General features: G+C 31.3%; 1 protein-coding gene and 2 long non-coding RNA genes across 9 annotated transcripts; 2 read left to right on the forward strand and 1 right to left on the reverse strand.

Annotated features, from left to right (window-relative positions):
• Positions 1 to 3,838: 3,838 nt before the first annotated feature.
• Positions 3,839 to 11,629, reverse strand: LOC107904034 (uncharacterized). Of its 4 annotated transcripts, none has more exons than XR_001686079.2 (3): positions 11,374 to 11,629; positions 11,127 to 11,284; positions 3,839 to 4,153 (listed from the first exon to the last, which is right to left on the reverse strand). It is a non-coding gene; the product is annotated as an uncharacterized lncRNA (long non-coding RNA). The 4 variants fall into 4 exon arrangements; XR_001686080.2 differs by having other exon boundaries at positions 11,123 to 11,284; XR_001686077.2 differs by lacking the exon at positions 3,839 to 4,153 and adding an exon at positions 7,340 to 7,567.
• LOC107904035 (uncharacterized) lies at positions 4,490 to 6,415 on the forward strand. The gene is made up of 3 exons (XR_001686081.2): positions 4,490 to 4,825; positions 5,297 to 5,379; positions 6,168 to 6,415. It is a non-coding gene; the product is annotated as an uncharacterized lncRNA (long non-coding RNA).
• Positions 11,630 to 11,832: 203 nt separating the features above from the next.
• LOC107904033 (uncharacterized) lies at positions 11,833 to 15,399 on the forward strand. 4 transcript variants are annotated; one of them, XR_001686075.2, is made up of 3 exons: positions 11,833 to 12,283; positions 14,771 to 15,001; positions 15,112 to 15,399. XR_001686075.2 is itself a non-coding variant. In XM_016830306.2 (3 exons), the coding sequence occupies exons 1-3, from the start codon at positions 12,173 to 12,175 to the stop codon at positions 15,244 to 15,246; spliced, it is 468 nt and encodes a 155-aa protein (XP_016685795.1). In that variant the 5' UTR covers positions 11,833 to 12,172; the 3' UTR covers positions 15,247 to 15,399. The 4 variants fall into 4 exon arrangements, 2 of the variants coding, with proteins under 2 accessions (XP_016685795.1, XP_016685796.1); XR_005913007.1 differs by having other exon boundaries at positions 14,830 to 15,001; positions 15,112 to 15,301; XM_016830306.2 differs by having other exon boundaries at positions 14,780 to 15,001.
• The last annotated feature ends 597 nt before the right edge of the window (positions 15,400 to 15,996 follow it).

A 15,996-nucleotide genomic window follows, 5' to 3' on the forward strand; every position in this document is an offset into this window, starting at 1 on the left:
AAATCTCCAACTGATTTTTCCGTTGCTAACATATCCAACAAGACATTCAGGCGGAACCAGCACCTCTGATTACTATGGCGTAGAACCTCCAAATTAACACGAGCAACATCTTATGCGCCGAACGAGAGTAGGCACCGCACGTGCTCGACAACAACCGTCACACCAACTAAGTGAAGAGCCAATATCAATTTTTTTCTTGACCGGAACGATGACCGGTCTAAAGCTAAATGGGGATCAATTGAGCATGAAATTAATCATGCTTTGTTGGATTATGAGAATGGATTTTAATATAATAATGATAGGTGAAAAAGGGGGGACTTATAGAACAATTGCACCAAAATAAGGAAAAGAGAGAGAGAGAAAGGAAATGGCAAAATGCTTCACAAGCTACAGATACAAGAAAGAAAAAATTGTTTTGAATTCAAGTCTCCTGCCTGTCGTTCCCTAGCCACAATTACAAGGCTTTTTATACACCTCTCAAAAGCTGATTTTAACATGATTTCCTCGAAAACTATGTTTAACAACCAACAAAAAAAAATTCAGATATTTTTCTATTTATAAGATTTGACAAAATCAAAATTTGATAATTTTATCAACAACCAATTCTACAACTTTTTAATTTGGCCCATTTTACTGCTTTTTGTTTCAATTTCGCCCAATTTGCTTGTTTTTTTAACTTCAGCATTCCAATTGTGTCCTGATAAAATTTAAACAAAAAATCACAAGCTTAGCAAAATTCTATTCAAAATTTGAAAAAAAAAAGAGTAAATTAAACACACAAAATTAACTTGCCATCAACGAGTAAAAGAAGGAAAAAATGGTCGATGTCTTTAATTTAATATATATCTTTAATTAAAAATTAATTAATAATAGTTTATTTAATTAAACTTGTTTAACTAATATTAAACTCAAATTAACAATTTTAGTGGATAAAAATTGGATTCCACCATTGTTTGACTTACAAAATATGATCGAATTGCTCAATTAGTCCTTCGGTTAATTAAAAATCCATAGTGATTGAACTTTTATCATTTTTACGATTTAGTTCTTTTTCATTAGTTAACTATCAAATCATTAACATTTTCAGACCAAATTTCAATTCATTAATGCAACAACTCCATAAATATTTGATAAAAATATTTACGAGCTCAGTTTACGAAAATAAGGTCCTGATACCTCGTTTTTCAAACTACTGACTTTTGGTACGTACCACTTATACCTTGACTAACTAACCAATTAATAAAATCTATCTGATCAAAGTTCACCATAATATTATATTTTACTCTTAAATATTAATTACTAATATATATAAACTCACTCACCGAGATTGTGATATTGAAATCACTATTTCCGACACCATTAAAAAGCGGACTATTACAATATATAACACAAATAAGTGAAGTATGATACATTTCACTATTTTCTCCGGATTACTAAAGTTCACAAAAGTCATTGTTTTTGCATAACCATCTTATTAAGATGAAGTTAGGGAATCCACCTATTCGTCCACTCAAAGTTATCTTTTCCACCGGGTCCTCATTTCTCATAAAAAATATATAAACATAACATTATTACACATGCTTCAACAACTTTCTCATGTTAAAATCTCAAATATTAATGATGGTGATGGTGAAAATTCATTTTCTAACTTTGCTTAAAGCTTTCTTTCTCTTGCCATAGTTTCCTCTCACTAACCATGAAACCCTAAGTTTTGGAATGACGAGATTGATGGAGAATTCAAACTTAGATGAATGTTTTCTACTTGTTTTTAGTGGTAAAGTAAAAGGTATAGGTCAAACTTTGGTTTGGATTGAAAGGAAGAACAATTGAGAAAAGTCTCTTTTTCTCCTATGGTGGGGGTTCTCACATTTTTCTTTTCTTTTAAAATCCCTTAGGCTTGGTCTAAGTTAAGGTCAAAGCCTCACTAAAATTAAATATAAGAATCCAATATCTCAAAACATTTTATTTCCAATATAAATTGCAAATAAAATGGTTAAAATGCCCCGTCTGGGTCAATTATACTTTAGCCTCTTTTTCACTTGTCATTTTTCTTTACTCCATTCATGGTGGCACTAACTACCTTCAAAATTCCCATAGTTGTGCTTATCATTAATATTTGATAATTCGTGCATAAATTTGCATTTAAAATCTTTCTCGATAAAAATGAAAATTTTATGATTTAATCCTTAAAATTTAGTCCAAAACTCCCTTTTCTCCATACATATCTGTTCGTAAGACACTTTATTACTGCTATTTAACTCAGCTCTTCATTATTAGGAAATTTTTCACTTTAAGTTCTTGTACTTTTACAAGTTTATAATTTGGTCTCAAAAGCAACTTCCATCATAACTTTTGAAAATTTCAAAATTCGAATGAAATTAAAACATGCAGGGACTAAGGATGTAATTAAAAAACAGGGAAACCCTTAAAAATCAAGGCAAAAATGCGGGAGCCTGCAGAGAGCAAATTTCCTCTCTTTCACATAAAAAAAAAACATATTTCATTTTTATGAAAAAAGCTCTCCCTTCTGAGTTTTTTTTTGCCTCTAGCTTCTTCTTCTTTCTCCAGCCGCGGGAACCCAACGTTCTCCAATATCCAGCGGCGGTGCACGGTGGCTATCACAAAAAATATCTTTCTTCTTTTTCTTTTTATTCAAAATCTCTTCTTCTTCTCTTTAAACCCCCCAAAAAAAGAGTTTTTCCTTTCAAATCAGTTTCGAAAATCTTGAATAAAAAAATAAAAACATTTCCTTTTTCTTTGTTTTATTCAAAAGCTTTGACCTTCTCATCTGGCATGTGCTGGACCAGCTTCTATGGCTTCAAAACCCTAACCCGAAACTCTCATAAAATATGAGTCTTTAGGGCTTTGGACCAATCAACCTTGACCTACGCTTGGACTTTCACTTAAACTCAACTTTAGGGCCAGTTGTTTGGGTTTTTGAAAAGTGTTGTGGAAAAATATTTTTTAGAAGTGCTTTTGAAAATTTTGAGTGTTTGATATTGCTGTTAAAAAGTACTTTTGAAGAACAAAATGTTCATTTTAGACATGATATTATAAAGTAACAAATATGTATTTAAATAATATTCAAATTAGTTAATATTATGATATTTTAGCAAAAATATAAAAAATAATTTATTATAACTCATTGTTAATATTTTAATAATATTAATTTTAAATATTTCTAAGTAATTAGTATTAATTATTTATTAAATTTAATTAGAATATATAAACTATATTTAAATATAAAAATTAAATATTTGTAATTAGATATTGACACAATTGTATTATTATAAAAATTATTTTTTATTTTTAATTAATGTTTTTAACATATTTGTATTATTTTATTTTAAAATGTATTTGAATATATAACTCATATTAGATATTAACATAACACAGAAAATATACACTTAACAAATTAAAATATTACATATATTTGGATTAAAGTTTTAAAAAGGGATAATATTTATATACTAAATATAAATTCACAATAGACATGTATTAAGCATATACATAGAGCTGCTCTAATATTGTTCTCAATTATATTATTTCTTTATAATTAATTTAACTTGTTCAAAACTATTAAGAACATATATTATATAAATATGTGGTTTCCAACTAGGAAGCTCTCAAAATTTCAACTGCAATTTCATTGAGCAAATTGAATAAAAATTGCATCCAGAATGGCAAAAATGTCATCAATCTCCAAAGTCTAGTTTGCAACTAAATACTTCATATCTGTCCAGGAAATTTTTCTTATAGAAAGAAAACACTTCAAACCATCTTAAACTAGTAATTTGGGGAAAAGCCTATTAGATGGACAAATGCCAGATACAGGAAAGACTCAAATGAAGTCAATTTCATAATATAAGATTCTAGGAAGAGGGAAGAGTGTATTGCATTTCATTTAAAAGTTCAACTAAAATCTTTAAACAGAATCAGACCTATAGTAATAAAACTAGTACATACCATGATGTAAAAAAGTACAAGAGAAACAAAAGAGCAAATTTCAGTCCACTCAGATTTTGAGCATATTTTGAATAGACCAACAAAATCAGCTATCCACTGTAACATACTTGAGAACTCTATAGGGAGTTGATACACATAAAGCATGAAAATGTTGAAGCCTGCATAAAATTGGAGAGCCTTCCACAACCTTGACAAAAAAGAAACAGAATATAACTACTAAAAACATTAACCAATGATAAAATCAAATTCATTGACAAAGAAAATGAAATAGAACAATGTACAAAGAGTCAAGAAGCAATCACCTAAATAGTCCTAGAAAATTGCTAGTCAAAGACCAATCTACTAGCCCAATACAGCTTCCAATGAAAAATGGCAGAGATGTAACAGCCCAATTTTGACCGTAATCGAAATAGTGGTTTCGGGACCACAAATCCGAGTCTGAAAAAATATTTTAATACTATTTTGTGTGTTTATGATGTGTGAATTTACATGTGTGAAAGTTTCATGAATTAATTTTATTGTTTGTGTGCTTAATTTGAGAAAATAACTTAATCGCATAAAATGAAAATTTGATGGTTAAATATGAAAGTGCCTAATTGTTATTGTCTTTATAATTTGGAGGTTTTATGTTGTAATTTAGCCAATAGTAAAAGTAGTGGACGGCATGATGGCTAATATATAGATTTTATATATATATTAAATATAAAAGTAAAATAATAATAGTATAATATAATGTAAATAATATAAAACATAAAATAAACAAAGCCATGCATGTTCATCTTTGGGATAACCGAAAACAAGAAAAAGAAATAAGGTTTTAAGACTTTGAACATTCGGCCTTTGGTGTTGCTCAATTAAGGTATGTTTAGGTTTCGATTTTTGATAATTTTTACGTTTTTGATATTGTTGCTTTGTATTCTTTAAAGCCCATGCTTCAATTTTGTGAATTGGTGATGATTGTGAAATATGCCATTGATGAATTCATGAGTTTTGTGATGTTTGTAGGTGAAATATGAAATATATGTATTAGATTGACATGTTTTGTTTTTGAATTTTTGATGAAATTGAGTAATTAGGGTTAAATTGTGAAAATAAATTTTTGAGAGACTAAAATGCTAAAAAAATGAAAAATATGTACTTGTATGGACACTAGGAAAATTCGTCCCTTAAGGAGTGTAGTCAAAATTTGTGTATTTTGTGTTTTGAGCAAAAAGAATTAAATTGTAAAAGTTTGAAATGTTAGGGGCAAAATTGTAATTTCCTATTCATGTGTTTTTAGGCTAAATTGAATAGAATGGTGTTTAAATAAGCTTAATTTGAATATGTTTAGATCAAGAATTAAAGAAATCGAATTTGGATCGGGGAAAGACAAAAGTGGTCGAGTAGCCGATTTAGCAGTCGATGACATCCGAGGTAAGTTTCTAAGCACATAAATGTAGATAAATTTGATAATTTATATATGTTACATGATGAATGGAATTTTTGTGATTATAATTGAGTATAGCCAAATGTATATTGAGCAATGAGCGATATTTTGAGTTTTATTCGATCGAGATACGTTGTCTGAAAGTCCCGTATGAACCCTAGGAATAGATAGGATACATATGTCATAACATAGGATTTCCTATATGTGTTATCGTGTAAGACCACGTCTGGGACGTTGGCATCGACTTGTGTTTACGTATAAGACCCTGTCTGGGACAGTGGCATCGATATGTGATTGCATGTAAGACCACGTCTGGGACGTTGGCATTGTACGAGTTTCCGACTATCCACGTATCCTTTTTAGTTCCGATCGGTTCAACGGGCAATGTTAAGTGATGACCGAATGTGAAATCGAATTAATAATGTTCAAGTATGCATTTATATCAAGCTATGAAATTTAAGGTAAGTTGTGTATTAAATTGATGATTCAAAGTTGATTGATATATGAATAATGTGTGAGCATGTTCGTGATTATAAGTGAATTGGGGGTATAGAGAGATCGACCTATTATCATAGTTTTGAATTATAAAATGTTAAGTATACAAGTATTTGAGTATTTGTGCATTAAATTTTATAAAGTTCAATGTTTACTTATATTTGATTTGGTTGGCTTGGTAAAGTAGTTTGATATTAACATTAAAAAAAATGAATAATGTTTGCTTATGACTTACTAAGCTTAAATAGCTTACTGTGTGTATATTTCTTTTCGTTTATAGATTTTTGGAAGTTGGTTGCGAGCTCGGGGACCGTCAGCAAAGTCTATCACACTATCGACATCTTTTGGATACTTTGATAAATTTTTGAACTCGATATTATGGCATGTATAGACTTGCTTATGTTTTTGGTTAGTTTTGAAACATGTATATAAATGGCCATGCGAAAATGGCTCATATTATTTTGATCGAGTTTGGTGTTTATGCATATAGTTTTAATGGTCATGGAAATGGGGGTTTATAATTTTGCATATTGAATTAGGGTATAGGTTTGTGATATGATAATAAATTTGATATATATATATTGGTGCTAAATGAAATATATGTGTGGATAGATACTAGCAAGTATACTATACTTGTATCGAAAGTAATATATATTTCATACGTATGTGATATGTATATATATATGTTCGATGTATGCTTATTGATAACGATTTGATATGTGAATTGAGTAAATATGCGATATGCTAAGTATATTATAAATGAAATGATGGTTAAGTTCAGTTATAAAGTATGGAAAATATTTGCGATATCGATTATGATTTAGGCCTATTTTAGAAGCGTGTTTAAGTTATAAATGAATGTATGAATTTGAGTTTGTTAAGTGAGAAATATAGGTACAATTTTAATATATGAATTAAGTATAATGCATGTCTAGAAAGTGTGTTGTGTTTCGGCAAAAGATAGGAAATGATTATAATTCGATTATGGTTTGTTATGGATTAAATTTTAATGTATAATTTGATTAATGGATAGGCTTGAAAGTGATAAATAATGTGTAGTTATATTCGGCTAGTGATGGGTAAAGCAAATACGCATTTCTATGAAATGTTTAATTGTGATTTGTTATTTAAATGTTGAATGAGTGATTTCGAAATATGTTAAATATGTGGTAGCAAATTCGGCATTTAGTACATGATTCATTTTGTTGAGCATGTGAGCTTGGTGTAATATTATTTACATATTTATGATCGATTATGATAAATTTTACTATTGAAAAATGCCTATGAATTGGTTAGGAACAAGGTTCTATTCTATTATTTGTAATGTTTGCTAATATTGCATACATAGTTTTAAATATGTTAAATGATACATTTTGTTTTGACTTAATGAGTGAATTTGTAAATAAGTACATAGATTGTTATGTTTGATTATTAGCTACATATATATATGTATGAATTAATTTAATAAACTTTTATAAAGAAGATTATATTGTTTAGTACCTGAACTCAATTGAATGTCTATAATACATTGTGTTTTGTTAGGTAATGCCTCATAACTCTAATTTGGCGACGGGTTCAGGTTAAGGGGTGTTACAAGAGAAATCCATGAGGGATGGCTAATTCCCAGGACCAGCTGAATAGCAGGTAGAAGCAAACAGGAAGCAACTTTAAGATGGGAACCTTTCATGAAATAAACAATGGAAAAAATTATATATCAGTTTCAATTTAAACATGACTACCTGAGGTAACAAGTAAATTAAAAAACTCAATAAAAATATTAAGTTCAAAAGCTGAAGCAGAATAAAGATTAAGAAGGAAATGTTTAAGATAGTTTTAACTTTTCTTTCTTTTTCTATAGTGTTCGAGGCCAACAAAAGTACCAACTTACTGTCAACGACATAGACTTAATGGGAATTGAAATTTATATATAAAAGTTATAAAGCTGACTGCAATGCATATAAGCAACGCGATCATTTCAGTTGGCTAATTAACCAGCGAAATAGCAAACTACCAGGCATACACATTATATGTTATTAATGCAGTCTGTGCATACATTGGATATTACTAAGTTGGCAAGGATACAATTCAATACTGCATAAAACACAAAGCATTTGTTTGCAGAGAAAACTCGTCTGTTCTGTTACCACATGAAAACCTTTGACTAGATTGACAAGAACTCTAAATTGAATATGAGGCAAAATAATGCTTTAGAAGTTCTAGTAGCTAACTTATAAGCTTTAAGTAGGCTACAGAGATCAATAATTTCACCTCCAATCCACAAGGTCCTAAAGATCACAAGAGAAATATTCCACTGGTAAAACATGTGCTATCATTGATACAAAATGAGAAGAGAATAATAAGGCTTCACTGTTGCTTTAGAAGAGGGACAATTGGGAGAAGTGTTAGTATAAATAATAAACAGTTAGTTGGTTAATTGTAGTTAGCTGTTATCAGTAGGTAGTTAAGGTTATTATGATATGTACTTCAAGAAGTATTATTGAATTCACTTACGTAATACATTTACTGCAAGAGTATTAATAGCAGCAGACTTGTAACAGACTAACCACCTTAACTACCTATTGATAACAACTAACTACAATTAACCAACTAATTGTTTATTATTTATACTCTACTGGAATGACGCCTTCAGTAGTGCTGTATATTTGGTTAACAGATTGCCTAGCTCTCCCTTGGGCATTTCACCTTATGAGAAGTTGTTTCAGAATAAACCAAACTACTTGTTTCTCAAAGTGTTTGGTTGTCTATGATTTCCTAATCTTCGGCCGTCTAACACTTCAAAACTGCAGTATAGATAAACTCTATGCACATTCCTGGGATATTCTTCGAGTCATAAAGGGTATCGCTGTTAGGCTGCCAATGGACGAATCTATGTCTTTCGACATGTTACGTTCCATGAACATGAATTTCCCTTTACAACTCTCGGCTGTAAATCTACAAGCTCTCTACCTGCGGTTACACAAACCAGTTCTAAACTTCTTGTGGTCCAACCAAACTCTACAGGTACTTTACCTGTTGCTAATATTCCAGTAACTCACTTTGAGAGTTCTTTGAATACATGTTCTATGTCTAGTGGGAATCCTGTACCTGGTCAGAATCATGCAGTGCAGTCGCTATGAGAACAATCTGAGTCAAACATGTATAGCTCTGCTAGACAACCCTTATCTGCGGAGGTACAGATTGGTCCAGTCAACACTCATGCAATGACTACCTGCAGCAAGGCAGGTGTCTTTAAACCAAAAGTCTATCTGAGCAAGGTTGAAGGTGTGGTAAATGACTCACCAACTGGCATTCATCATGCCATGCAATGTGAGTGTTGGAAAACAGCTGTTCATAATGAGTTGCAAGCACTTATTCGCAACAAAACATGGGAACTTTGTTCTGTGCCTACTAACAGAAAAGTCATAGGGTGAAAATGGCTGTTTAAAGTAAAGCAAAGAGCTTATGGGACTATTGAAATGTATAAAGCCAGATTGGTGGCTAAGGGTTTTCTCAACATGCTGGCTTTGATTTTAGAGACACTTTTAGTCCAGTGGTTAAGGTGACCACTATACAGACTGTTCTTGCTCTTGCAGTTATGAAGGGCTGGTCCTTAAGGCAGGTTGATGTGAACAATGCCTTTCTCAACGGTAATCTGACAGAAGAAATCTATATGGCTCAATCACCAGGATTTGAAGTTGTAGGTGAAAATGGTCAGAAGCTGGTTTGTCACTTGACTAAGGCATTGTATGGTCTTAAACAAGCTCCTCGAGCGTGGTTCTAGACACTGAAACAATACCTTGTGGATCGGCTTGGTTTTCGAGCATTACAAGCTGATCCTTCTCTATTCATTTGAGCTTCTGCGGATAACCTAGTATTGCTTATGGCCTAAGTGGATGATATAGTGGTGATACGTAGCTCAATTGATGAGATTGATAAGGTGGTTAGTCTGTTGCATGATAAGGTTGCTCTTAAAGATATGGGTAGACTCAATTTTTCCTTGGGTATTGAGGTACAACATACGGCTCAGGGCTTGTGTTTGACTCAGAAGAAATATGTTGAGGAGATTCTTAATAAAACAGGTATGTCAGGTGCTTCATCCACACCTACGCGTCTGGTGCGTACTCCAAAATTTACTGCATCAAATGGTAGTTCGCTGTATGAAGATATTCATCTGTACTGCAGCATAGTTGGTAAGCTTCAATACTTGTGTGTTACACGTCCTGATCTAGCCTTCTCCGTCAATAAGCTAAGTCAGTACATGAATGCACCTAGTGAGGATCATTGAAAGGCTGTTAAATATGTTCTAAGGTACCTTATAGGAACTATAAATCATGGGTTGTGTTTCACAAAAGGGCAGTGTCAGCTAGTCTGTTACTCTGATGCTAACTGGGCTGCTTCTATAGAAGATTGAAGATCTACTTCTGGCTATGTAGTTTACTTAGGACCAAATCTGATTGCCTGGTGTTCCAAGAAGTAAGCAGTGGTCTCCAGGTCATCCTCTGAAGCTGAGTATCGTAGCCTAGCAAATTGTGTGTCGGAGTTACTTTGGATTAAACAACTGTTAGATGAGATTGGGTTGACAGTAGGCCAGCCACCAATTGTGTGGTGTGACAATACCTCTACAGTTAGCATGGTTGTGAATCCAACTCATCATGCTCGAATGAAACATGTGGAGATTGATCATCATTTTGTGCGTGAAAAAGTTCTTGATGGTATTTTTCAAGTGAGCTTTGTTCCATCAGCAAGACAAATTGCTGACGTTCTCACTAAGCTTATTCCATCGAAACAATTTGCTGTATTCAGACAAAGTCTGCGGGTTTGTCCAAGTAGTGAATGTCTTTCATGTTTTTCAAATGAACAAAACCAGGAGAATGTTAGTATAAATAATAAACAGTTAGTTGGTTAATTGTAGTTAGCTATTATCAATAGGTAGTTAATGTGGTTAGTCTGTTACAAGTCTACTGCTATTAATACTCTTGCAGTAAATGTATTACATAAGTGAATTCAATAATACTTCTAAAAGTACATATCATAATAGGAAGAGTGTTGAACTTGATTTAATTCATTTAACAAAGTGAATAAAATCAGCTCTAGTTCATATCCTCTGCATGCAATGAGTTAATCCTAAAACATGCATATAGGATTGCTAAATGGATCCTGTTTTGGGTAGGGAGCGTACATAGTGCAACAATATCACTACATAAAAAACAATTAGAAAAATAAGGAAATACTTACAAACCTAATTGTTCAACAATTGTTAAGAAATGACCCCAACAAGTATACCGCCACGGAACAAGACCGAATCTGTTCCCATGTATATCAAGCAATGCAACTACTAGCACTAGAAGTTGTGTAACCAAAAAATAGATCACAGTGGGAGATCTCCAAGACTAGATTCTGCAAAAGCATAGCCAAAGGGATAAACTGTCAAAATATGCAGAGACTGAAGGAACAGAAGAATTAAAGAAAACAAAATATATCCTCACATCATAAAACCAATTAGCTTAAGCCACCAAGTATCCTCTACACTTTGTTTATAGCCTCCAACAGCCCATATAACAAGATATGCAACTTGTGAAAGAAAAACAAGTAGGGAAAAGATGATAACAGGCCACAGTAACAAATATTTCCTCCTGAAACGAAATCAAACAATTAATTTTAAGGAGAAAGAATTTCTGTAAAATCAGTCAATTAATTTCTGTAAAATTTATGTAAAATCAAACAATCAGAAAAAAAATAAAAACTAAAGCATAATGAATAATTAAAGAGAAAAAGAAGAAGAAAAGAAACTCATCGGCGGAAGAGGAACAAAGAACCAGAGGAAAGAACTTTGAAAGAGAAAATGTGAAAAAAATAGGTATAGCCAAATAACCAGAGGGAAGAACGTTTTCTAGGGAGAATACATGTTAAAAATAGAAATTATCAGCCAAAAGCACTTTTGGCTGAAGAAAAGTTAAAATTTTCAACTCCTCCATCTGCCAAAAAGTACTTTTTTTAAAAACTGAAAATTATTCTAAAATGGTGTTTGTTCTTTATTACTTTTAAAGAAAAAAGGACTTTTTCTTGCAAAAGTCCATCTCAGATGGAGTGGAGAACGGGCCTTTTGCTTTTGAAAAAAGTACTTTTGCAATAAAAAGTCATTTTCTCTTAAAAGGAAGGAAGAACAGCCTTCATTTCAGAAAAAAATTCTCCATCACAAAAGTCCTTTTCTCCAGATGAAGAAGTTAAAATTTTCTTCTTTTCTTCAGCTTGAAGTGCTTTTGGCTGATAATTGACCTTTTTAACATGGTTAAATGTTCTTTCCTTTGCTGCTGGTTCTTTGGAGCTGCATACCCATTTTTTTTTTCACATTTTCGCTTTCAAAGCTCTTTCCTGTTTTTTGTTCCTCTTCCGCAAGTGAGTTTCTTTTCTTCTTCTTCTTCTCTTTATTTATTCATTATGCTTTGTTTTTAGTTGCTTTTTAGTTCCTCTTCCACAGGTTAACTCTTCCATTAGAAAAAAAAGGGAAAATTCTGGCTTTTGTGCCTCTTTTTCTGGATTATTATAAAATACTCTTATGGATGATAGCTAGGTTGGACATAAATTGCTTCAAATATGTGAGTTTATGACCATTTATTTTACTCATCTATGAATTAGATTCTGTTATGATAGTATATGGTTGAGGAATGTGTTTATGGAAGAACTGGAATAAAGGTCCTAAACAGGCATATAATGCGTAGGGTAGCAGCTTCTTAATTTCCTCTGCTCATCTATAATCTTATTAAGAGTTTCAAGCTGTTGATACTTAAGCTGGTATTTCTTGAGACAAATGATTTCAACTATGGCTATTTTTAGCAGTTTACCCGGCATTTTTGCTTCCTCTAGGATATGTGCAGCTTTTACATTTATGCTCGTATACCATATGTGCTACTGGCTCAAATTCCATAGACTTTGAGGTACCCTTTCAAGCTTGTTGTACCCTCTTGCTTCATTTACCCTGAACTCTTCATGGTGTTGTTACTTAACAGCACTCAAAGTCTGCATTGTATTCTCCTCAATCGGAAAACTAATTGACTATCTAGCCCTCCTAATATTAGATTAAGTCCTATTTTCTTAGCTAGGTATGAGGCGGTGATCCTCTGTCAACAAATTCTTTTATTTGTTGGCTTTGTTTTGCAAAAGATTTCTATTTTGCAGAATTGATTGAAATTAAATATGTTGCTCTCGATTTTGTTGGTGTGATGTACCATTTGCTTTACTGATTGAAATTAAATACTGATGTACCATGTTGCTCTCAACAAGTTCTTCTCCATAAGTTAAGCTTATTCATCTCCAATCACCACTGCCATGACAAGGTGCAGGTGTTTCTTGCAGTACTCCATGAAAATAGTGAATCTCATCATGAATTTTCTTGGGATTACAATCATTGTTTACTCCCTTTGGCTCAATAATTTAACAGATTCATAAATGAGTTTTGCTTTGTAGTAGTAATAATAATAATAAAATGAAAAGGTAAAGCAACATAAATATTCCATTAGAACCTACAATAGGCTATCACGCATGCAGAGGATTAACAAGTTACATAAGCTACATAAGCAACATAAATAATCCATTAGAACCTACAATAAGCTACATAAGCTCTCTTGGTGTCTATTTTCTCTTAGACTCCAAATCCGAACCTTGCTTAGGATTAACAAGTTCATAGAATCACTCGTAAAGAATGATTCAATGAGACTCGCCAGTGTCTTACCTTAATGCTATACCATGTTTTCCCTTGGTGTTTACCTTATCCTGGATTTTTTATTCTGTAATCCTGGTAGGTTAAATACCGATGTATACAGCCTCATCCACATTTTTTTGACCACCTTATCTGACCTTGTTATTTTGTTAAGTAAGTTGGTCAGGGTTTGCATGTTTTGAGATAATGGGATGTTTTGCAAGGTATGTGTTACTGTCAGAAGTTTTTGTGGACTCCAATGAAAGCTTTTTGGTATATCGGCTAGTACTGACCTAGCTTCATGGTCTTCAATAGAATGAATGACTTTGTTCCCATTTTGTGTGTACCGTTAGGAGAGTGTTGGTGTAGTGTGCTTATATACTGGAGTTCAGAATTTTTCTACAATCTGTTAGCTGCTTAGTGGTGCTTGTTGTTGGATCTCATATATATCAAGTGTCCAGAAGTTGGTTATTGTATATGATATAATTCATTGTTTTTCTCTTAGATGAGTGGACATCCTTGTGTGTTGTACCGTTGATCTGGTTTTCTGGACAGCATTGAGACAACCTTGAATTTAATTACACCTGTGGCTCATTCTTTTTATGACGTGAATTATATTACCATTATAATCATAGCACAATTTGATGATAATGAGACTTATATGCCCAAATAAATTGCCAACAATAATTACTTTGCAGGTCTTTTGTTATTCTTCTGGGTATTTTGAATTACATTTACAAATACATTAGGCACAGTTACTTTGGAGTTTGTCTGGGAAGCTTACATATAAGGAAAGTAGCACAAGTATGTTTAAATGGAGTCTGGACTATATAAGAGGCTCTCCTATCCCTCACAGTCCTTGAAGAAGTTTTGATGCATTCGATCGTAGTGTGTCTGTCAATCGTCAGTTAAGGAGCTTCTTCTAATATCAAAATTCAAATGTGATGTGAGGATGGTTACAACATAAAAATAAAATGCTAATATTATCGAGTATAATTTTTTTTTTAATTTATAAGGTTAAAAGAACATCCTAATGTAACATTTTTTATTGTTTTTTTAAAAAAGAGTAGAGAATTGATGATATATAAAGTATTTTTAAAAGTTAAATTTTAATTTTATCTTATTATATTTTAATATATTTGGTTGACTAAAAATATGCATGAGAGTAATATGATTATTTGTTCAAGATTGCATAGGTGCAATTGATGGTACTCACATTGCCGCTATTCTTCCACCAAATGAATAGATTCCCTATATTAGAAGAAAATGTATCCCGACTCAAAATGTTATGGCAGTATGTGATTTTAATATGTGTTTCACCTTTATCATGGCTGGATGGGAAGGATCGACACATGACACTAGAATATTTCTTGATGCAATTCGAGATCCGAAATACAAATTTCCGCACCCACCAAATGGTTAGATATTTTATTTATATGTGATTTTTTAAATAATAAAGTATAAGTTCTTTAATTGATAATTTTAATAAAGTCATATGATTAATTGTTTGTTTTATTATGACTTATAGGAAAATGCGCATGATCGAGAAAGTGATAATGATGACGACGACGACGATGATGACGGTGAATCAAACAATTCAAGTGGTTTTGAAATGGAATTAACAAGAGATGCTATAGCTTCTAGTTTAATGAATTCACTTTAAATTGTAAATGTTATTGTAAAATTTTTAATTATTATCCCTTTTTAAAACTTTAATCTAAATATATGTAACATTTTAATTTTTTAGGTTTATGTTTTCTATGGTATGTTAATATATAATATGAGTTATATATTCAAATACATATTAAAATAAAATAATACAAATGTGTTAAAAGCTTTAATTAAAAATAAAAAATAATTTTTATAATAATACGATTGTGTCAATATCTAATTACAAATATTTAGTTTTTATATTTAAATATATAGTTTATATATTCTAATTAAATTTAATAAATAATTAATATTAATTATTTAGAAATATTTAAAATTAATATTATATATTAAAATATTAACAATAAGTTATAATAAATTATTTTTTATATTTTTGCTAAAATATCATCATATTAACTAATTTTAACATTATTTAAATACATATTTGTCACTTTATAATATCATGTCTAAAATGAACATTTTATTATTCAAAAGCACTTTTTGACAGCAATATCAAACACTCAAATTTTTTAAAAATACTTCTCAAAAGTACTTTTGCATAACACTTTTCAAAAGCGCTTTTCAAAAGCAATGAAAAACTGGCCATTAGGCTTGTACCCAAATTTGGACCTTCAACTTGACTTGATTTGGACTTAGACTCTAAAAAAATCAATTTTATAAACATTTATGTTTAAAAATGAAAACATAAATTATAAAAATAAAAATGATTTTTCCTTATAAACAAAATTTTCTAATTTTCCTT

The sequence above is a fragment of the Gossypium hirsutum genome, chromosome D05 (genome assembly GCF_007990345.1).
Source record: "Gossypium hirsutum isolate 1008001.06 chromosome D05, Gossypium_hirsutum_v2.1, whole genome shotgun sequence".
NCBI classification, from domain to species: domain Eukaryota; kingdom Viridiplantae; phylum Streptophyta; class Magnoliopsida; order Malvales; family Malvaceae; genus Gossypium; species Gossypium hirsutum.